The sequence below is a fragment of the Urocampus carinirostris genome, chromosome 3, assembly GCF_059441175.1.
Source record: "Urocampus carinirostris isolate Australia breed hairy pipefish chromosome 3, RoL_Ucar_1.0, whole genome shotgun sequence".
In the NCBI taxonomy this organism is placed as follows: Eukaryota; Metazoa; Chordata; class Actinopteri; order Syngnathiformes; family Syngnathidae; genus Urocampus; species Urocampus carinirostris.
This window is the reverse complement of record NC_142351.1, coordinates 42,026,099-42,049,138: the sequence shown is the minus strand read 5'-3', so window position 1 is coordinate 42,049,138 and position 23,040 is coordinate 42,026,099. Positions and strand designations below refer to the sequence as shown.

General features: G+C 39.6%; 1 protein-coding gene across 2 annotated transcripts in view; it reads right to left on the bottom strand.

Annotated features, from left to right (window-relative positions):
- dalrd3 (DALR anticodon binding domain containing 3) overlaps window positions 1-20,943 on the bottom strand; it is a 28,168-nt gene extending 7,225 nt beyond the window's left edge. Inside the window, exons 1-9 of one of the 2 annotated variants that reach the window (XM_088331915.1) lie at window positions 20,736-20,943; window positions 6,682-6,989; window positions 4,560-4,873; window positions 4,214-4,272; window positions 4,005-4,106; window positions 3,866-3,930; window positions 2,931-2,989; window positions 2,746-2,828; window positions 368-494 (exon numbers count right to left, since the gene is read on the bottom strand). In XM_088331915.1, coding sequence (XP_088188041.1) covers window positions 368-494; window positions 2,746-2,828; window positions 2,931-2,989; window positions 3,866-3,930; window positions 4,005-4,106; window positions 4,214-4,272; window positions 4,560-4,873; window positions 6,682-6,974 — 1,102 coding nt within the window. In that variant the 5' untranslated portion in view covers window positions 6,975-6,989; window positions 20,736-20,943. Of the gene's footprint in view, window positions 1-367; window positions 495-2,745; window positions 2,829-2,930; window positions 2,990-3,865; window positions 3,931-4,004; window positions 4,107-4,213; window positions 4,273-4,559; window positions 4,874-6,681; window positions 6,990-12,142; window positions 12,578-20,735 lie in introns of those variants that run through there. The other variant, XM_088331914.1, reaches the window with a different exon arrangement.
- Between the last annotated feature and the right edge of the window lie 2,097 nt (window positions 20,944-23,040).

Sequence of the window (23,040 nt, the reverse complement as noted above, 5' to 3'; positions counted from 1 at the left end):
AGAGGTGCATTTCTCGGCATAACACCGGCACCAGAATTTTTCAGGGCAAGGAGTTGATTTCTCGAATAAATGCATTTCTGTGCATTAAAACCCATGTCCATAAGATAGAATGTAATCCAAAGAGTAGTTGTCAAAGAGGAGAAAAACACCGAAGATAGAAGCAGACAATAAAACCATGAATCACAAAAAGTGCGAAATAACAGGGGAGCTGCTGGAAAGGCTGCCGCTCGGCTGGACCCTACTTCCACTGGCCCTCAAGTAAAATGGGTTTGAGACCCTGATGTAAGTCGTGTGTTGTAAAATGTCTTACTTTTATTACGCTTTACACCCTAATATTTGTGAATGTTTCTTCAATGTTTGGACTCACCTTTTTCCACTCCTCTGTCATAGCTGTCAAAAAGCGTGTGAAGTCTGGCGCAGTTATACATCACAAACACGCCGCCTCTTGGTCCTTTAGTGGACACGCCACCTTCCCTCTGGACATCCAGAGTAACCTGAACACACAGGCAGGCTTTGCAATTTTTCCCCATGCTATAGGACAGAGGTGTACAACATTTTCAAGCTGAGAGCTAATTTTTGATACTAATTAGCAGAAAGAGCACCTAGTTTGATATGCATTTGTAGAAAAAGAATATCGTGTTATTACCATGTTTTTAGTGTGTTATTACCTGGTTACATATTGGAAGTAAGGTTAGACTCGGTTACTACCAGACAATTCATTTTAATAGAAGACCAACAGGTCCTCAGCTGTCCTTAGGGGGCACCAAGTTGGAGACATGTGCTATAAGAAGATACTGGCGGGCCACCTGGGTTTAATTGGTCCCACCATTGTGTCATGAATATGTGTTATTAAAAAAATATTGAAATATTTTAGATACATGTATTCATGGTTGTATAACGTGCACTCGTAAAAACGAGCTCCCCTAATTTCAAATTAAAAATTGGTATAAAGTATTTACTCACTTTTTCTCAGCTCACACTTGTTGGATGCAACAGGGATCGAACCCAAGTCACAGCAGAGAATGTACCGGATCCTAACCACCGGACCAAAAGTAGTATAAATGATGTAAAAAAAGGAATCCGATTTTATCTCATTAGCACGCTATTTTAAGTTACTGTACCAGAGATGAATGTTGATTTTGTTGTGCCTTTTAACATGTTACAATGACAATTATTTGTCACTTACAATGCTTTAACATAGAAGAATCATAGAACTAGCTCCTGGATTTTGCTCTACAAGTGCACCAGATTGATGCGTTTGAATTTATAATGTAAAACATTTCCTTGCTAGAGAATATGCCTCCAGGGCCCCGTAGACTGTTCCCCCACAAGGGCCTCACAAATTTCGACAGGAAACACCGTTTTGTCTCGTATTGCATTTGATATTTTGATTTTCCTCACATCCACAATGTTCAGTGGTCATATAATAGCATTGATTAGCGCCGGCTTCAGAAACGTAGATTATAAAAATCGCCCAAAATAAAATCACAATATATATGAATCGATTTTTTTGGTCCCACCCTTAATTCATATTGGATAAAGGTGGCTTTAAATGTTATCAATTAAAAAAAACTGCAATATTAAATGATTCTTCTAGGTAACACTCTTTATTGAAAGATGACCTGGAGATGTATTGAGTGTATTTAGACCAAGAGTACCATTGAAAGGAGTAAAAATGAACATTGCTTAATTTTATTCTCAATTTTTGTAGTTTTCGCCAAAAATGCATAACATGTAATCTGTTATTAACTGGTCGAGTAAACTACAGAAGATTATTATTATTTGCTAGCTCTGCAAAAACATAAAGACGCTGCCCTACTTACGAATGAGATGAATTTGTTTGTAAGTTGCCTCAGTGCTATACTTTGTATGTTTAAGGTTTATATAAGTATATTTAAGTAACACGTATTGTTTTGTACTAAAAAATAGACATTTCATTAAATAAAATGCTATTCAAAGATAAATAAAGTAAATAAGTTTAACTTACTTTCGGAAGATCAGCTTGAAGAGGTTAGAGAGTGCCCGATAAAAAGCATTCTAACTATTTTCTCAACCGCGTCAAGCTTTCTTATTCCACTTTTGTTTCAAAAGGAACGGCTCGCCTCTTCTTCACACTTTCCACCAACCATATTGAATGGATGCATGAGATATTAAACAATTAAAACATCAAAGTTCTTAGCGTGCTGGATATAGTGTAGTGGTAGAATGTGAGGCGCGCATGAATGATGTCAGTAGGGCAACGAATGTCGCGAGAGTTGGTGAGAGAGTTTAGTTTTGGAGAGTTTGGTGTGTTTACAATAAACAGGTGCTGACGGTTGTCGCTTTCCAAAAAGACCGTAGGCGTTTCTGAGTATTTTTTTGTGATCGAGGAGCAATCCATTACCCACACAAAACGACACGCTACATTGGTGGCAGCGGTGGGATTAAGAGCAGGTGTAGGAGAGATGTTTACACACGAACTAAGAACAGGAAGCGGATTTGTTTTTTTTACTTCCGGGTGGATGCTTTGTGACCTCTCACATCGCCACACACCGGTAGCGGCGGAAGGAAGCACTACAGTAATGTCCTGTACTTGGAAAAAGGTGCACACAATACAAAATCTAACATACAGCAATGTCCGGAATTTTTTCTAAATCCAGAAAAAAATGTTCGTATCCAACATTTTACGTAAGTCGAACGGGGAGCGTCTGTAACTGTAATCCTTTCTGTAGCTTTATGAAATGGGCCGCCATCTTGCAGACTTACTGGACTGGTGTGGACTGTCGAGAGAAGCTCAAATCTGATTGTAGCAGCGCTCATGACCCTGATGATGTCATCCCACATCTGACCTACAGTACATGAAGCGAAAATGAAATTGATTTAGAGCGTCGAATGTAACGATAAATTATTAGTCAGGCGTGCATGCAAGCTTGGCTACACATGCCACTGACCTTCTACTTGATCACCATACTTCATCTCTGAGGCCTCTTTCATTTGACCTCTTCTAAGCCTATTGAAAGGAAAAAAATAACCATATTGTATAAAAAGAGCAGTAAAATCCACCACATCCTGTAAAACTTTAACAGCATTAGATTATTGTTATTTGTTTTTTAATTCCAATACAAAACCATCACCCAAAAGAAGAAGAATGATGTTGAGACATAGATGGTTCAGAAATGTACACTTTCAATGTAAGATGGGTCTGTGTTTGTGTATGGCCTTGAAAAATTTGTAACGCCGAACAGTTTATTTTTTTCGATATTTATGTACAAAAAAAATTGCCTTGCATTGCCGCGTAATGGTGACTTTATAGTTTTCTGGTATCCGGTTCTAGACTGATCGTGAAGTTTCTGTGATAAGTATATTTTGTATTGGTCATCATATCTTGAATCCCAATTGTTTAAGCTTGGGTTTGGGCAGCGAAATGTGGCATGACATATTTCAGCGACTGGTGACATCGCACAGACACGTTTATCATAAGTCCGGGGCGTTGGAAGGTTAAGGGTCACGTGTGTACCAGGAGTCTTTAAGCCATATCGCTGGGGCTGCTGCCAATCAACGCAGAGTTCCTTATATCAAAAATCAACGGCGATCAAATGATGACAGTGCTAGCTCTGAGTCGGATCAGGAGGCATGTCCTGCTAGTGATGACCATAGAAACTAGTACTGTTCCGTTTCATGTGGGGGGAGCAAACCACTACCCATCAAAACCGGCCTGTAGAGGGATTGGCTCCGCAAGGCTTTACTTGCTCAAGACACACCACAGGAAGTGGTCTCGCTGCAACACAGTTAAGGTAACTGTGCGTGAATATTTGTCGCAGATAGAAAGAACATGTGATAAAAAGGAGGAAAAGAAAAACTATTTGAAGATGAAAGCGTATCTTACTGCAAGTACTGTGCAGAGGAAAGATGAGATGAAGGAGTCTTGACAGGCCCACACACCAGATGTCTCTGCACACACCCAAGAAAAACAGGTAAAAATAGGAACGTGTGTGTATTTGTGCGTGGCGGTTGTAGTTGTGTACCTGTGTGTGCGTGGCACCGCTGGCTCTCCACAACATCGCTATCTGCTGCTGGCGGAACTCATCCTGGCAGGAAGTCACGTGTACAGCTGTTGCCATGGCAACCTGCATAGCCAGACAAAACCTCTATAAAGCTTTGATTTTTGCTCTGCTTTGGGTCATTGCATTCAATAATGTTATGCCGGGGGGTTCGCTGTTGGGCGATCTCTTACAGTGCAATCAGATGCGGCAAGGTCCAGTTGAGCCAGATGGGAGACGCTGTCCCTGTGGACTTATATGCAAAACACGGACTGATAAACATTGAGTAGCAAATATTGTGAACAAAAGATCGATTGATTATTGAACTCATAAATTTAGAGGTAGGCGACTTTCAAGGAGGTTCTCCCAGTGCCAGCAATGATTTTTCTCAGTGGTGATTTGGGATGTACCATTTTTTTGCACTATTAGGCACATTCCCAAAATATAGTGTTTTTTCATATATTTTTCTATCAAGTCAGACCACTTGAGAATAATTGCTTTAGAGCACCCATTAACTGAGGTTTCTTTGCCACACCTTACCTGTACAGGTTCCAAGGCTGGGGTCATAGCCTTGCAGTCCCTCCTCCTGGAACACTCTTTTTAAATTTATCCTGACAACTCCTTCATTCTCGCTCCTTTCCACCTTCTTTCTGTCTGATCCCTCGCTCCTTCTCCGGTCTCTCTCAATCTGCCTTTCTCTGTATTGAGACTTCTCCAGTGCTTCCTGGATCTTCTCCTCGCGTTCCTCGTTGGTCCAGTTAGCCGGGAATGTTGGCCAGTCAATGCCCAGGGTGTGCAGAAAGGTGATGATGCTGCTATGTTCGGGCAGCACCGGGCACAGGGACACTAAAAATCTTAAACATAGGGTAAATTGTTACAAGTATTATGGGGAAAAGTATTGAAATAAAAAAGAGAGGCAAATACAGTAAATTCCGGACGTCAATCCGCTACCTTTTTGCTACATTTTAAACACTGTGGCTTTAAATAGTTTAAATGCGAGTAAAACACCGAGCTGCTCTTTTCCTTAATGCATGTGTTCTAAACACAAAAGACTGCAGTGACCTCTAGAAATATTTATGACACCCTTTGATAAAAATGTTTTGGCCATCATCATTAATATAATACATGACCGGAGGTTTGACAGTCCTAATTTCAGGGATTATACACCCTGTTGACGGGCAAATTCAAGCACTTTTTAAAGACTTTAAGGGCCAACTTTTCAATTTCCCCAGTACCATTAAAAGAAAATATCTAGCGTGAATCATGCATTTGGAAATCCAAAAATATATCGGCGACCTAAATATGTGATTTTGCGTATCTATTTATCAAGACATATGATTTTTAGATCTTGAGTCAACCGCAAATTTGTTTTCGAGACAAACCTCTCCCAAAATAGTTGTCTGGTAAAAATGACGGTAATATTTAGCTTACATTTTCAGTTGCAGGAAGTACTTCCCATTACAATTTACCACTGGGAAATAATCCCTTAACTTTTTTCTTAAGCCCAGAATAAATGTCCATAATTGATACATAATCGTTAGACTACTACACATTTCATAGTGCCCTGTTCAGGTGCACCATGCACCACTCCTCTTGGGTGTGACTCGTAAGAGGCAATAATGTTTCATGGGACAATGCCATACAAACTCATGCCAGCTGCCATTAATCACAAGGGAAGAAATGCAATGGCGAAGTAAAGCCAATGTCAGCCTCATTTTAAGACAGACTTCTAGAAAAACATTGCAACAACTTCAAGCATTTACAAGCACTTCACCAAAATTAAAGCACTTGTTCCATCCTTGAAAACACCATGTTAAAAATAATTTCAAGCACCCGTACAACCCTGTAATGTGAATATTTACAACGTACTTATGATATTTCAACTTTTCAACCCAAAAGACAAATCATAAACTTATACAACTGAATTATACAGCAGTGGAAGTTATCTATAAAAAAACGCTACACTTTTCTTTCCATATTATCGTTATCAATATTATTCCGCTAAATTTGCTTTAATCTTTGAGGAACAATACCAGGCGAATGCAATTCTGGCCATTACCATGGCAACCGCCAATGAAAACTCAAAAAGACACGTCTGTGTTGCAATCTGGCACTATTCTCCACAGTAAGGTTCTCTTGGCACTCTTGTCTAGAAATACATGGCTTACACTTTATGCAATGCAACCCTCGTTCGCATTTTCTTTCCGCGCAGAAATAAATATGTGCTCGTCTTTGTAAACGCCATCTTGATCGTTAACAACTCGGAGCAGAACTGAAAATGACGCAGCTGAAAACTGCATTAGGTGTGAGAGGGCACGGTGCCGTTGGTCTTCTGCAGCCAACGGCGTCTACACCCGATCCCCCACACAGTTGGCGTCAGCTGTGTGTCGAGCTTAAAATATAGAGAATGTACGTGAATTAGTTCATATTTATTGCTTTTTGAGCCTGAGGCTTATTAACTGGTGAGGCTTGTAGAAAGACAAAAGCGAGTTTTGTTCTTAAATTTTAGCACACAGCTTTTAATTAAGTTCACTCTGTAGTCCTGAATTTACAGTAGTTATACAAAAGACACTAATGACAACAATAAACATCCCCAAAGAGATATCGAAGGCCATTAAATGATCTGATCTTGGAAATGAGTAAAAACAACTACAGTACTCACCCTTGCCCTCTCAACAGCGCGCGCATGTGATCAGCCAAAAGAATGGTCCTGAGATGACCGAGAGAGAGACCTTCAGGAGTTGGGGGTTCGGGTTTGTGGTGTAGAGCTGGACAATTGAGCACCACGTGGCCCTTCCTCTGTGCAGCAGGCACCAGATACTCAGCAGCACCACCATCTAGGACAGCCTTGAAGGAGGCAGCTCGGTCCACTCTAACTCTCAGACCTTCATCCATCACCTCTCCGCCCACCAAGGGTAGTACGCCACGGCCCCGGACAGACAAGATCCTGGACATCACAGCTGGAGGTAACTGAGTAAAAAAATAAAAAGGAAAAACACGAAAATGTTTGCTTTGTTTTTTTCAATATACTGTATAAATGTTTTAACGAAAGCAATGTTCCTCCAAGGTACAGTACATGTGTCGCAGTCGAAAAAAATACTTCACCTCACGTTCTCTCACCTTTACACATATTTAAATCACAAATGACTACAGTAGACTGTGTATAACAGGGGTCAGGGACCTATTTGACTCAAAGAGCCATTAAGGCAAAATATTTTGATTTTTATTTTTTGGAAAGGCACACTATATATGTTTTAATACAACATTCAACAAACCTGCTCTCCAGACTGAAGCTAATTGTTCAGCACATTTTATTTCACCTTGTGAAGTTTGATGATTTGATGGAATCTATGAAATAATAATAATAATAATAATAATAATAATGCCAGAGCCTGTGTCTTTAATCAACAAATACACCACTTAAAATGTGTCTCCCTCTTACAGTGACTCAAGGTTGTTGAGGCTTATTTCAACCATCGTTTTTGTCATACACAATGGTTTCAAAACAAGGTGAAAGTAGTTATTTTGTAAACATGTCACAAAATACTGCAAACCAAAAGAATACGGATGTATTTAGTGGAGTGCACTATGTGTGCCGAGGTCCGCATAGCCCTCCTGCTCACCCAATCAAATTGCTCTGAGTGCTTTAATGGCGGTTTTGGGTGTTTCAGTTTTTAGGTGGGTTTTCATCAATAAGCGTGTCAACAGTACACATTGGTTGTTTAATGACCTTCCATAGAAAGGATTCCTTAGAGACATACAGTCAAAATGGAGTCTGTTACTTAAACATTCTGAGTGTAAACTGTGGAATAACTTTGCCCTATATATTCTGGACCGAGCATCCTGCTTACTGTATATCTTCAGCATTGTGTACAGTAACATTGGACAGTTATAGAGATTATTAACACAGCACTAGTTTTATCTTTACTCACGAAAAGAGCCATATCAGGCCTGCTAGCCATTTATTTCTTACCCCTGCTGGTTAGAATATATGGAACTTATCACTTTCTTATCACTTATCTGTCTTTTGTCCTGAAAATAAATAACAAAATTGTAGAATTGTCCCTGCCCCTCACTCATTTAGCGGGCATCGGCTGTAGCTCACTCATATCACAATACATAAAACCGTCACGGTTTGATTTTCGTTCACAAGCAGACATTAGTGTTTTCTCAACGATCTGCAGTTGTGTGTGTGCGACTGTCTGACCCATTTTTTATCTATGGGTGCATGATTATTGCCTAAAGCACAATGCCTTGTCGATCTTTGAATACTACCTTGTGTGGAAATGCATTGATACTCCATGTACTGTTTCTGCTGACTTGACGTTAAGAATTTTGGGTCCGTCTTTCTTTTTTTTTATGGATACGCACATTTTTTTGTCTTATCCATGTGGTTAAAACCTGTGACTTCTAATTCAGGCGGGGGTTTTGCATTATGTCATTTATAAGAAACGGCTCCTCCCCCAAAAATATTAGAATCGTGTATTCAGAAAAATAAAACAATTGTTTCCTTATATTTCTGTTTTCCTAAATCAGTGTTCATAAAACAGGGAGCCAGGTCACACTACTGTTCTATGTGACTGACTACTCTCCGACGGGAAGTTGTGTAACTTTATATCTGCAAAAAAGCATACCATTGTTCAGTAGAGTTGCTTTTTTTACAGTGATCAGCCGAGTAACTATAAAATTCCTCCATAACAATAGGTGGCAGCAGATAACTTTTTATTTACATAATAATTATATGCTCATGAGGCAGTACAAAGAAATATATTTCATACCTTATTTTGCTTGATGAAGCAGTTTTAGTATTCCTTATTATTAGAAAATAATAAGGAAATTCATCAAGAAAGTTGATTATTTTCTTATTTTACCAACTTGTTTTGTTTTACCAAAAAAACAAGTAAGAACACAGTAAAAACTTGAAATATAAATGTTATTTTTCGACGAAAACAAGATAAAAATACAGTAAAACTTAAAAACTGTTTAAAATATAGTACGATCCAAATTGACAGCAAAATAATTAACCAACATGAATAGCAGGAATTACTGTATTTCCTGAGCAACGGTAACCATAAATATTAAAAAGACTGTGTACAGTCAATTTAAGTTAACATAAGTTAAGCTTTAACAAAAATAACTTGGAACTGGTGGCGTGAATTAATTTTTAAAAATTTTCAACAGATGTTGTGCCTCGAGATTGAATTTGCAGTATTTTTTTTCTGCATCCCATGTTATATTTGTCTAAATGCAGATTTGATTTAAACACATAACTGATTACATAAACCTGACCTTATATTTGTAGACCAAAAATTGCTACTGTTAAGAGCAGGGGTTTTAAATGTTGGGCTTGCGGGCAACAGATAGCCTCCTAAGAACGCCTGAGGAGGGCGCAGATAGGTACTGAAAATAGCTCCCTAGTGATAAGTCAATTGCAATATTCTCGGAAACTGGATTTCTAACTGGCATGATGTTTTGGGAGTTGATCTAGCCTATCTAACACTACTTCTAAAAATCAAAACCGGGTTCTAATATGCTAACAACATAATAAGGAAATTATATGTTGCTGTTTTAGAAATGCGTACCAAACTTAAAAAAAGTTGGTGACTCCTGGTTAAGAACATTGAAAGAAAAATGCAGGAATTCCTCGGTTTTCGCTGTTAATGAGGACCAAAACCAAAGTGAAAATCCACAAAGTAGAGTGAGAAAGAAAGAGAAAGCGAAAAAGGACAGTATTAATAGTATTAATTTTAAAATGAGTTGCTTTTTTGGGTGGGGGGGTCGCACTTTAATTAAAGCCCTGCCGACTTAGGAAGAGAGAGAGAGAGAAAACAAACGGAAAACCAGTACGTATTTCAAATAGTCGATATTTTTTTTTAATGGAGACGGGGCCCTTGATCAAAGCCATGCCGACTGTCCCACTGTGTGTGTGTGTGCGCGAGAGGGTGACAGAGAGAACTTGGGGTTCGGCAAATGCATTGCTTCCAAGGCGCTGGACACACATTTTAAGCAAGATGCAGAGGAATGTGTAGCAGGTGTGCAGTCACCGTACCTTATGCAAGACACTATGATATGAATTGGCCAATTGGCATCGGAGACCTTAAGTCAAGAATCTTGGCTGCCCGCGCCCCCACACTACACCCCTCTCGCACAGTCGAGCCAGCAATCGGACTCAGCCACAGCACGAGTGATTTTATGAAAATGATTCTGTCAATGCAAGACTAATTCCTTGTTGTTTTTCTTAATAACAGAATGGCCAATCCGCTTGAATCTTGGCAGCCTAAAACATTCATTAAGCATCTGTTGCTTTGCGTTTTTTTTTTATACAATCTTTTTTTAAATCAAGCATTTGTTCTACTCACGAAGGAGTGAAGCAGAGATACTAGTGATGTGTCTCTGTAAAGTGCCCAGCCCTTTACACTCCAAGTGTCAAACTCATTGCCCTGCAGGCCAAATGTGGCCCCTCACATAATATTTGGTGGCCTGCGAGACAATACCGAGAGACGCTAGAGAAAAATGAGCGTCAAGTAATGACTTTCAGTTTTAAATATGACCAGTGGATGTGGCCAAACCTAACCACTTCCAAATGATTTGCTAACTACCATTAATCAACTAGATAATATTGAGGAAACCCCTTACTCAAACCACCTGCACCTGAACACCACCAAGACCAGGGAGATGGTGGTGGACTTTAGGAGAACTAAAACTCACCCGGTTCCTGTAAACATCAAAGGAGAAGGTGTAGAATTTGTCCAGACCTACAAATACCTGGGTGTGCAGCTGGACAACAAATTGGACTGGACTGCCAACACAGAAACTCTATGTAGGAAAGGTCAAAGCCGACTTTACTTCCTCAGAAGGCTGGCGTCCTTTAACATCAGCAAAAATCTCCTGAAAATATTCTATGAGACAGTTGTGGCAAGCGCCCTCTTCTATGCGGCAGCGTGTTGGGGAGGAAGCGTCATGAAGAAGGATGCCTCTCGTCTCAATAAACTGGCAAGGAAAGCGAGCTCTGTTGTGGGCACAGAGCTCGACAACCTGACAACAGTAGCTGAGAGACGGGCACTAAAAAAGCTGCGGTCAATCATGGACAATTCATCACATCCACTACACAGCATTATCTCCAGACAGAAGAGCAGCTTCAGCAACAGACTGCTGTCACTGTCTTGTACCACGGACAGACTGAAGAGATCCTTTCTTCCTCATGCCATGAGGCTCTTTAACTCCACCTGGTGGAGTAAAGGCCCATATTAAACCACACCCACTACATTGCATATTACCGTACTTTTATTGCAGTGTGTATTTTATGTAGCACTATTAAAATACTCTATACAACACGCTACAGCAGGTATTAGCACGTCACATTGGGTATTTGTATATTGTATTCCTTTTGCTTTATTATTGTATTGTTCTCAGCCAATGGATGCTGCTGGAAAGGTGAATTTCCCTGCGGGGATGAATAAAGTGTCTATCTATCATCTATATATCTATCTACTTTGTTATCTGACTTCAAATAAATATCAGACACGCTGTTTACGGCAATACGAAAAATACAAAATTGGAAAAAATAGCATCTTTGCTGAAGTTTAAAAAAGTTTAAGCTCCTTTCTATAATATGTATGAAAACTAACAGTGATAACCAGCTAAACGTTTTCATGACAACATAAAAAGCAATAAAACATTTTAATCACTGTAACAATAATTTAAATCGTCGTTTGTGCGCTACTTCTATCACTTCCCAGTCAGCGTGAGTTTTCCAGAGGCATATAAACAGTGTGGAAATAAATGTAATTGTTGTTTGGTTTATTTTTAAAAAAATACTCAGTTGATAAAAACGAAAGGAGATTTAATATTAGTGAAGGGAAAACCCGTCAATAATCGTTTGATAATCAAAGCTAATATTTGCGAATTACGATTTCGTTGTGAGCCTCCGAAAAGACCCCAGGCCCTCCTGCTAAGGCACACTATTTACGCCATCTATGGACTATTCTGGCCGCTGCGATATTTTGACCCCCGAGCTAAATGTGTTTGACAGAGTTTGTAATTTGTAAAGGTTGTGGACGCATTTGGACAAATATCGTGTCAAACAGAGAAAGGTCGTGCGATGTCACGAGCCAGTAGCCAACCTGTCCATCCCCATAGAGCGTGTTGAGCATGGAACTCGGCGACAAGAAGTCTCGGCTTCGGAGGTTCTTGGCACTGCTCTCCTTAAACCAAAGCTTCTCTTTCTCCGGCTCCGGCAACATTTTCTCGCAGTCCCTTCGTAGGTTGCTGTTGCCATTGCCACGCGTGGTCCGCAGTGCGGAGCTCAGCGCCCGGACCGTGGGAGTGATACGGAGCGGGGAAGACGACTCTTCCATGTTCTCCATCGTTATCGTAACAACAAAACTAGTTGTAGTGACCTAGCACATCTGCGCCATGTTATTGTCAAAGCAGTCGTAGTGAGTGGCGGTTCAGTTCCATTCACGCGTGGATTTGGCCGAGTGTCAACAGGAACAGGCGAGCGCTCGTCGATGTCAGAAATCCACTGAAGTGGAAAGGCGCAATGGTTGTTTTGTTTTTTTCCGCCAACAGGAACCAAAAATCTAGTTTGTGTTTCTTACCGGTTGTCTTTCAGTGTTAAACCAGGAAACGGTTACCTCCACGGAATCAACAGAACTCTAGATACGTAGGCGCGTCGTGGTAACCCGCTATCTAGCGGGCCTATATGGCGACCGTATTGGTCGGGTCAACGTCCCTGTCAACCTGTTAGCGCAATGTGTCCAGTTATTACGTAAAATTAAAAAGAAAAGAAAAAACAAACTTTTTATTTAAACAATGTATGAACAAATATACAAGTTACAACAACGGCAGTAAAATTTTAACACTTTATATGAAACAAAAAACATTTAAAACTCAAAATCAGTGTCAAGAGGATTTGTTATAGGACTTTTTTTTAAAAAAACAATGTTTTATTTTGCAAATCAAAGTACGTAAATTAATAACCAACATATAAATTTATACACACACATAACAATCTACATAACCACAAATAGTCTTGTATGTATGAAAATATTTTAAAAGGAGAATAAACACAAAATAAAGGAAGTTATTAATCTGGTTTTTATGTCAACTGAGTCTGAAGTGACATAATATAGTCACCACATACAGTATGGTCATGGAGTGTGAAAACTATAAAACGTTTCTAGAAACCCTGGAAAGGGACTGTTTTGATTTTTTCGCTTCGTTCACGGGATTTTGATGGTTTGACCCGACTAGCTTAGGCTCGCAGTAGGCATGCTACTCAAATGGGCGTGTTTTATCTAGTCTTCTGTGCATATCCCATTTTTTTTAAATTCTTTATTGATCAGAATGCATATATTGCACTGTATATTGTCTTTATTACTATTGTTATTATTATTATTTAATTAAAATGCATCATTACGAACAAAATTGGCAAGACAGTCCAACATCAATACAGAATTAACAATTTTCAAGGGAACAATACATTCTGCAGAAGTAAGCTAGGGAGAAATGAATAAAATAAAAATAGATAATAATGTTAAACTCAGCTCATAGGTTGGGGTTTTATTATACAGTGGTACCTCTACTTACAAACTTAATTTGTTCTGATAGTAGATTTGTAACCTGAAACATTTGTAATTTGTTCCAAGCCCCACAAAAATATGATGTATTTTTAACAAATGAGAAAAGAGCATCAGAACTTGAAACAAGTACATGTTAAAATTAGATTTCTGCACTATAACCATAAAAAGTGAGGCACAGAATGTAAAAAAACAAAGAATAAAGGAAATACTAAAGATATTCAGATAAGATGTGCATATAAGTTACATAAAAACCCTAACCCAAAATGTTTACGGATATTTTTAACATATCTCTAAAAGTAAACGTTTTCCTCATATATTATACGTTATTTGATCATTTCAAATTGTGTATGCTGTAGAAACAATTTTAAACAGGGAAAAAATTAAAAAGTTTCTTTTTCGCAGCAATATGCAATCGAGGATAATGGATCATGGCCGCACGAGTGCAGTTCACTTTTAGGTGGACAAAACAGCAAACAAGAACTGCAAGGCCGGACGAAAATGTGCACTGCCTTCCCTCGCTTGCAGTTTTAAGCGATTAAGAATAATGGATTGCAGAATATTTTTCAACACGTGCTGCCACAAGGTAAGAAGCACAAAGAAAAGGTTGGGAACCTTTTTGACACAAGGAGACATAATAGCAAAACATTTTGATTCTTTTTTTATTTGAGAGAGCCACACTTTTTTAGAGAAAATTCAACAAAACCAGTGGACCCACTCTATTTTTTCCTAATCATGTTTACGACACAAAAACTCTTAGGGAAAAAGATACAGATTGGAGGTATTTTGCTTAGAGGGATGGAAACAGAGCCTCAAACCAGCTGGAAATTACAACGACAGCTGCTTATGGGTTCCGTTACAATCCCACTTGCTAAAATAATCCCCACTTTCCAGGTCGGAATCTTGTATTGAAATCACTCCTGAAAAGGACAGGAGGTCCATATCTCCTATGTACAAAACACAAAATCCATTTATGGGCATGTACAGACAATGTAATGTACAGTGGTGGGCCACCAGGGCCTGCAACGCCTCCACTACTGACCTTGAAAATATTTGACTCATGTGATGTTATTATATATCGTCCATGAATACTTAAATAATTCCAAATTGTCTGTCAGCTGGGTGGCTGTAGCTCAGGAATTAAAGCGCTCATCTCGGGAACTAGAGGCCACAGATTAAATTCCCAGTCCTTCCGTGTTATATGTCAAAGACACTGAAGCACATTGTAAAGCACTTTGGGAGGTCTTCATAGACTTGAAAAGTGCTATATAAATGCAGAACATTTACATTTTAGCTTTCTTTGATTACTTTCCCTTAACCAATCACATTTCAGCCATTACTTATTGCCAGGGTCAGTAGTTTGCCCATGGGCCTTCACAAAGACTTCAGAGAGTTGTGAGACATAACACCAGTGTTCGATATAGCTGTTGGTTGGGCAAATTAGATTCCGAATTGGCGGCTGAGCGCCGACAAGCTGGCCTCAAGAAACACCACGGGTTTCACAAACTACGATTGGCTAGAGGGCAGTATTGTCAAGTTAAGTCAAGTCATGTTTATTTGTATACCCCTTGATCACAGAGACTCAAAGCACAGACCACAGACTATTACAGACTACGGACTATTATTGCATCATCACCTGATCTAAAACCTACATGAGGGAAAGGAAAAACACAAAACCTCAGCATGAGGAAAATAAAGAAACTTTGAGAAGGGATCGCACATGAGGTAATGTGAATAGGAAAAGAAAATTCTACTTCCCCTGTTGAATGGACATTTTCAATTACAAACATATGCCATACGGGACAGGCTGGACTTTTAGCAATACCGGAAAAAAAAAAAAGTTCTTTATAAAACTGAAACGGAACAGAAAATCTCTATGACAGAGTCAATAAACCATTTTTGAGCAGAGAAAGCAGGAGGGTTTGTGCACAATCAAAAATGATTTTTTGTTAAGTAAAATGTGTCTGTGTTCCTAAATAATGTGCAAATTTATGAGGTGATTATTCAGGTTTCTTACATGTGTCAAAAGCTGTAGCTGCAGTAAATGTTTTATAGCCATAAAATAATTATTGAGGCCTAGATTGATTCCACCTACTGAAGGCCTAGGTGTGAAATGCAAGGCCCTGCCCTGGTAATGTAGTAGACTGTATCTTGAAAATGTTCTCTCACGATCTTGAATAAAAATACACAAAGGATAAAGATTCACGACAAATGGCTTTTGACATTTGGATGAAAATGACTGTTACCATGACTGGTGGTAGAACTGTGTTTTCAGGTGTGGAACTTTAACTAGACTTGAATGCAAAGAGAATAAATTCCCCATTAAGTGCAGCATCATTGGTTTAACACTTAAACCCACTTCTTTACATTTGACAGGGAGTTTGCCAATTATGTGAGAGGCAGTTGCGTCTGGGCCTCGCCGGTCAGCATTATGTGTGTTCAGTGTTAAAGGTATTTCTCATTAAACTCTACAATTTGTCGGTTTTCATTTTCAAAATCGCTGAATTTTCACATTATATTATGAATGTAAAGTATTCAACGTTTGGTCAGAATTCCAAGTAAATACTGCGTTTTAAGTCAATCACATATATATGTTACCTGACTGATGCTGGTGGAGTGGGAGTTTGCGGAGGGGACGTTATCTCTCATTTGCACATCAAAGGTTGCCGTGACAACTCCACCACAGGGGGTCCGCCTCTCCCAGGAGACCGTAACCGAAAGCTGGTGCACATCCAACCTTGCAAAGGCAGTCTGAATTTTGGCCACCAAGAAGCAAGAGGGCATGTCCTAACAGGGGTAACTGGACCAAGTCTCAGCTCAATGGGAAGCCAGAAAGCCTTTCCGAGTCAGCAGCCTGACTTTTTTTAGCTAGCGCCCAAACCAGAGGGACAAAGCTAGCAACCTCAGAGAAGCCTCAAGCCATCAGCAGTCAACCTCTGCTTCAAGACTCTGCATCCTGTGGTCCTCGTCCCAACAGGCTCTCAAGCCTACAGGGATTCCTCATTGCTCCACAACCGAGGACAAAGACTGGGCCATCATCTTCATCAAAGTAGAACTTCGCAGAATATCTCATGGTTGCTAGTTATTGGTATTGTTGTGACGTAAAAGAGGGAACTCTATCAAAATACACTAACGTAATAATCAAGCCAGCAGTGGCACGCATGGGGTTAACCAGTGGCACGCAAGCGCATGGCAAAATAATAATGATTATATTTTAAAAATGCACATTTTTACCTGGAATTTAGACAGTTTCAGTTGGGTGCTGTGTTATTTAGAGGCTTTACGTTTGCGCCCCTCCTTTTCTGCTTCGTGTTTCATTGTGTGTTTGCCCGTCGCCTCGCCGAGGGGAGATCCGTGTTTTAACCCAGCCAATGAAACACGCGTGAGATAAATGAACAAATCATGGCGGCTCCTCGAGCAAAAACATCGCGTTCTTTCCAGCCAGCGTGGACAGACGAATGAGGCTTTGTACAAAAAAATGACCGTGCTGGTTTTTACATTATGCCTCGAGAGTGTTGTACCTCGCACATCAAGTGTTAAACGTCATTACGAGACTAAACATGAACGTGGATTCAAGGATGAGTCTGACATAGCAGAGACATTAAAACGCGCAGTGTCCAGGTACGGCAAACAAACAGACCCTGAAGACCTTTGTCACTGCTAAATATGGCGCCACTGAAGCAAGCTAACACATTGCTCACTGCATAGCAAAGCACAGAAAACCATTTACTGATGGCGAATATATTAAAGAAGCGTGTGTGCGCGTGTGTGCACATGTGTGTGCATGTCTGCGCGCGTGTGCCTTCTGCTTTGCTGCTTTTATTTCAAGTTTTGATATTTTCTGCGATATAATTTCATTGATGAATGGTATGGTAGCTGTCCATAACACTTGTTTTTTTATTGTAGTTCATTGTTAACAAAGAATGGTTGATTCTGGTTAATTCTTGTGGCAAAAAGTTGAAGTCATGGATGGCTACAGGCCTCTCTACTTGTTATTCACATTCATATACACATACATACATAAATATACATACACACACACGCACACATATATATATATATATACACACACACACACACACTACAGGTCCCACATTCCAAAAACATGCATGTTAGGTTAATTGGCCGGTCCAAATTGTCCCTAAGTGTGAATGGGCGAGCGAATTGTCTGTCCCTGTGTGCCTTGTGATTGGCTGGCAACCAGTTCAGAGTGTCCCCTGCCCACTGCCTGAAGATAGCTGGGATGGGCTCCAGCACCCCCGCGACCCTGCTGAGGATAAGCGGAACAGATAATGGATGGATGGATGATTCCCAGCCCTAATTGTATATACATATACAGTGCATCCGGAAGTAATCACAGCGCTAATGTCATATTGTCAGATATAACGAAATTGTGAATATGCTTAATTGCTGCTAAAATTATCGAGAAAAATTGTTCAAACCTCACATTGTTTATTTGCTGTTAATAGTGTCAATAAAATTGTTCAAACCAAAAAAAAAAACCAAAAAAAAAGTAATCACAGCGCTTCACTTTTCTTCACATTTTGTTATGTTACAGCCTTATTCCAAATTGTATTAACTTAATCTCTTATCTCAAAATTCCACACAACATACACCATTATGACAATGTGAAAAAGTGTATTTTTATTTGAATTTATTAAAAATAGAAAACCAAGAAATCACATTTAAGTATTCACAGCTTTTGCCATGAAGCTCAAAATTGAGCTCAGGTGCATCTTTTTCCACTGATCATCCTTGAGATCTTTCTACAGCTTAATTGGAATCCACCTGCAGTAAATTCAGTTGATTGGGCATGATTTGGAAAGGCACACCCCTGTCTATATAAGGTCCCACAGTTGAGTGTGCATGTCAGAGCACAAACACCAAGCATGAAGTCAAAAGAACTGTCTGTAGACCTAAGAGACAGGATTGTCTTGAGGCACAAATCTGGGGAAGGATACAGAAAAATTTCTGCTGCTTTGAAGGTCCCAATGAGCACAGTGTTCTCCATTATTCGTAAATGGAATACATTTAGAACCACCAGGACTCTTCCTAGAGCTGGCCGGCCTTCTAAACTGAGCAATCGGGGAAGAAGGGCCTTAGTCAGGGAGGTGACCAAGAACCCGATGGTCACTCTGTCACAGCTCCAGCGTTCCTCTGTGGAGAGAGGAGAGCCTTCCAGAAGGACAACTATCTCTGCAGCAATCCACCAATCAGGCCTGTATGGTAGAGTGGCCAGACGAAAGCCACTCCTTAGTAAAAGGAACATGGAAGCCCGTCTGAAATTTGCCAAAAAGCACCTGAATGACTCTCAGACCATGAGAAACGAAATTCTCTGGTCTGATGAGACAAAGATTGAAGTCTTTGGTGTAAATGCCAGGAGGAAACCAGGCACCGCTCATCACCAGGGCAATACCATCCCTACAGTGAAGCATGGTGGTGGCAGCATCATGCTGTATGGATGTTTTTCAGCAGCAGGAACTGGTAGACTAGTCAGGATAGAAGGAAAAATGAATGTAGCAATATATAGAGATATCCTGGATGAAAACCTGCTCCAGAGCGCTCTCGACCTCAGGCTGGGGCGAAGTTTCATTTTCCAGCAGGACAACGACCCAAAGCACACAGACAAGATCTCAAAAGATTGGCTTCAGAACCACTCGGTGAATGTCCTGGAGTGGCCGAGCCAGAGTCCGGACTTGAATCCGATCGAACATCTCTGGAGAGATCTGAAAATGGCTGTGCACAAACGTCTCCCATCCAACCTGATTGAGCTCGAGACTTATTGCAAAGAAGAATGGGCAAAACTGCCTAAAGATAGGTGTGCTAAACTTGTGGGATCATATTCAAAAATACTTGAGGCTGTATTTACTGCCAAAGGTGGATCAACAAAGTATTAAGCAAAGGCTGTGAATACTTATGTAAATGTGATTTCTTAGTTTTCTATTTTTAATAAATTAAAAAAAAAGGAAAAAAAACGTTTTCACATTGTCATAATGGAGTATTTTGAGTAGAATTTTGAGATAAGAGATTAAATTAATACAATTTGGAATGAGGCTGTAATATAACAAAATGTGGAAAAAGTGAAGCGCTGTGAATACTTTCCGGATGCACTGTATGTATATATATATATATATATATATATATATATATAGGTCCCATTTTCAAATCTACTAGCTCTTTGGTGAAACTGTTTTTGTGTTTCAGCAGGAATCAGCAATTGTTTGTTTCACTTTCAGCTGTGGGTGAAGGTCACCAGATAAGGCTCGTTTTTGTTCTCACTGTAAAGATGTGACTGCTTTTGAAGAGTGTAACGACTTTTAGCATTTATAGCGTTTTTTGAGCGGATGGCCAGGCATTAGCGCCAGTTCTGCCGTGTCACTTGGTTTGTCTATTCCCGGCTGGCTTCATGTTTATTGTTACATCAGTTGTCGCTTTTTTTTTGTTGGTTCCCAACTAGCTTAGCTGCTCAGAGTATTTTTTTGATCGTCTAGCGTAGCGATAGCATCGGTTTTGCCTTGTTCCCTGGTTTATCGTTGTTGCCGGGTTTTGTTGTTGGTTCCCGGTTAGCTTCACTGTTTGCTGCGTGTTTTATGATCGGATAGCCCGGCGTTTGCGTCGGTTTTGCTGTATTCCTTGGTTTGTTTACTGCATCCGGCTTCATGTTTGTCGCCGCAGCTGCTTTTTGTTGTTGGTTCCCAGTTAGCCGTTGCCGGGTCTTCGTGTAGGTCAGAACCTTTTGGCTGCGCTCCTCATGTTGTACCATTATAGTATACAATGCCAAAGTGTTCTCTGCAAAAAACTTTGCTTAAAACAGCTCTGCGACTAAATAACACATATAACTTTATAGGGAGTGGTTTGCTAGGGTGATGTTGTTCTTCTGATGACGTCACAGCTCAGGATGCCAAAGACAGGTCTTGCTGTCTTCAAAATATTTGGAATATATGGTGAAATATAGTATATATTTATTTTATTCCAAAAACATGTACTATTGCCTCACTTTTTGCACGTGTAAGAATTTACTTTCGTTTCTTTGGAAAGCTGATTTATTTTCTCTGCACAACGGCCCAATCCACATCACTCACCCACACATTCTGGAATGATGCATCTTCTGAAACCATTGCCTGTGTCCACTCACCTGGTTCAAGGGAGACGTACAAGGAGCGGCCTGGTCTTGAAAAACCTGTTGCCTCAAAGGGAAAGCAAAACATCGAGTGTGGCACAGTGAGTAAGACTTGATGGAAAAAGATTGCTGACGAGGAGTCAAAGGTCTCAACAGATCGTGATTCGAGAGGAACTCACACACATTCACTGTTCTGACTCACAAACTGATGAGGATATAAGGAAAGCGAATACACTCATAGTTTGGATTCTGGTCAACCCAGTCCTGGAGAGCCGCATGTCCTGCATGTTTTGGAGGTTTCTCTTCTCCAACTCAGGTTATGCAAATTTAAAGCTTGTTAGCAAGCTGTGTGGGCGCTTGATAATGACTCAGGTGATTGGACTTACCTGAAATTAAGCAGAGACACTCCAAGAACATGCAGGACATGCGGCTCTCCAGGACCAGGTTGGCCACCCCTGGTTCAGAAGAATCACTTAAAGAACTAAATATCAAAAATAAATGATGAAATTGGGCTAAATCAATAGAAATGTGTGTGTATATCTTACCAGCAAACAATGTCTTTTGCTCCTCGGCTTCACCTCCTCGCTGAGTGGCATTTCATCTGGCAACTTCCTCTTAAAAGGTCCTCCACGTTTGTTTCTCTTTCACTTTTAATCACAAGGCAGAAACTCCGCCTTCCCAGTCTGACTCACAGCTCTAGAGGAACTCCATTTTTTTAGAAACGCTCGAAGGAAATGCGTTTGGGGACATTCTTTAATCATATATTGAACTATATTTTTATGGGGTACAGAAATGATTTTCATGTTCAGTTTTCCCTTTATTTTAATCATATAGAAATGTGAGCTCTTCCATTGTATAGTCTGAATTGGCCAAAAAAGGGACACAGTGTATTATTTAGCGCCTCCTGGTGGTGAAAAAAAAATTTCAGTTAAAAAAATATATATATATATTTAAATAATGAATAAAAATATATGAATTATTATGGGAACATGAATTTTTTGAAATACATGGCGATTTGAGAAATTTGCATTTGAATGACATAAGATGCAACCAGTTAACGGTGTCCCCTGCCCACTGCCCAAAGACAGCTGAGGTGGGCTCCAGCACTCCGTGACCCTATTGGGGATAAGCGGTGCAGAAAATGGATGAACAACATAAGATGGTTCTCTCCTATAGGGAGCTGACGTGATTGGCCCCCATCTTGCTGCCAAGGCTACCTTCAATATATATATATATATTTTTCGTTTGAACTAAATTCTGATTATTTCTTCTCAAAGCAATACAGACAAAAATGAGAACATAGTGAACAAAATTGTTCCATTTTAAAATATGTTTAGCACATTTTAGGTATTTTTGTGATTATCCTTATTTCTATTTCCTTTCTCTTACTTAATTTTCTCTTTTACTTCCTGTTTTCTTTTTTTCCTGTTTTCTGGCTTTTTTCTCTTTTACTTTTCATTCCTCCCCATTTTCACTGTTTTCTTTCTCTCCTTTTTTGTTTCATTTATTTTTCACACTTTCTTCCTCTACCTTTCTTCCCTCTTATTCTTTTAGCTTTCTTTGCAAAAAAAAGTGAGAAATAATATTGTGTTTTGGTTGCTTTGAGTGTTTGTAGTTTCTATTGTTTCTTGTGTTTTTAGCACTGGTTTTCTGTTGCACAATACCATACCCACAAGTTGGCTAAATATGACACACTGAGAGACAAGAAACATTCTTTTCAAGCTGCTCACGAAGAGACGTAATTAAAATGCCAGCGTGGAAAATCACATCAAGTCCAGCTTTCGTCCCTGTTACATAATACAATTGATCCCCTCACGCAAAAGTTGAGTAAGATTTCCCCAAAGATGACGAAGCCATTTTCAGGATGGTGTTCCATTCAATCACGGAAGTTAATGCTGAACTCTAATAGATTCTAATAGATCCTTATGTACTACCTTTTTTTAATATTAGAATGCTGGTAAGTCATTTCTGTCTTGGCATTTTTAAATAGCTGATTTATGCCTGGACTATTCTGTAATAAAACCTTCAAAAGAATTCATCTCCAGCTCTTGCGGTGATTGGCCTCTTGTATCATAACCCAGATATAAAAACGAACACACAGAGAAAGGCATTCAACTAAAGCTTTAAATATGATCCAAAAACTTTTCTTAAATTAATAGGTTTATCTGTTCTCCATACAGTTTCCTAGGTTGTGGTCATTTCTTGGTTGATCACAATGATTGATTGATTAGATTTTATACCTGAAAAATCACTTATTACTTTAGGGCAGGGGGTCTCCTATTTTTTTGTAACTAATCGGCACATGGGGCTTTCAGTTTGA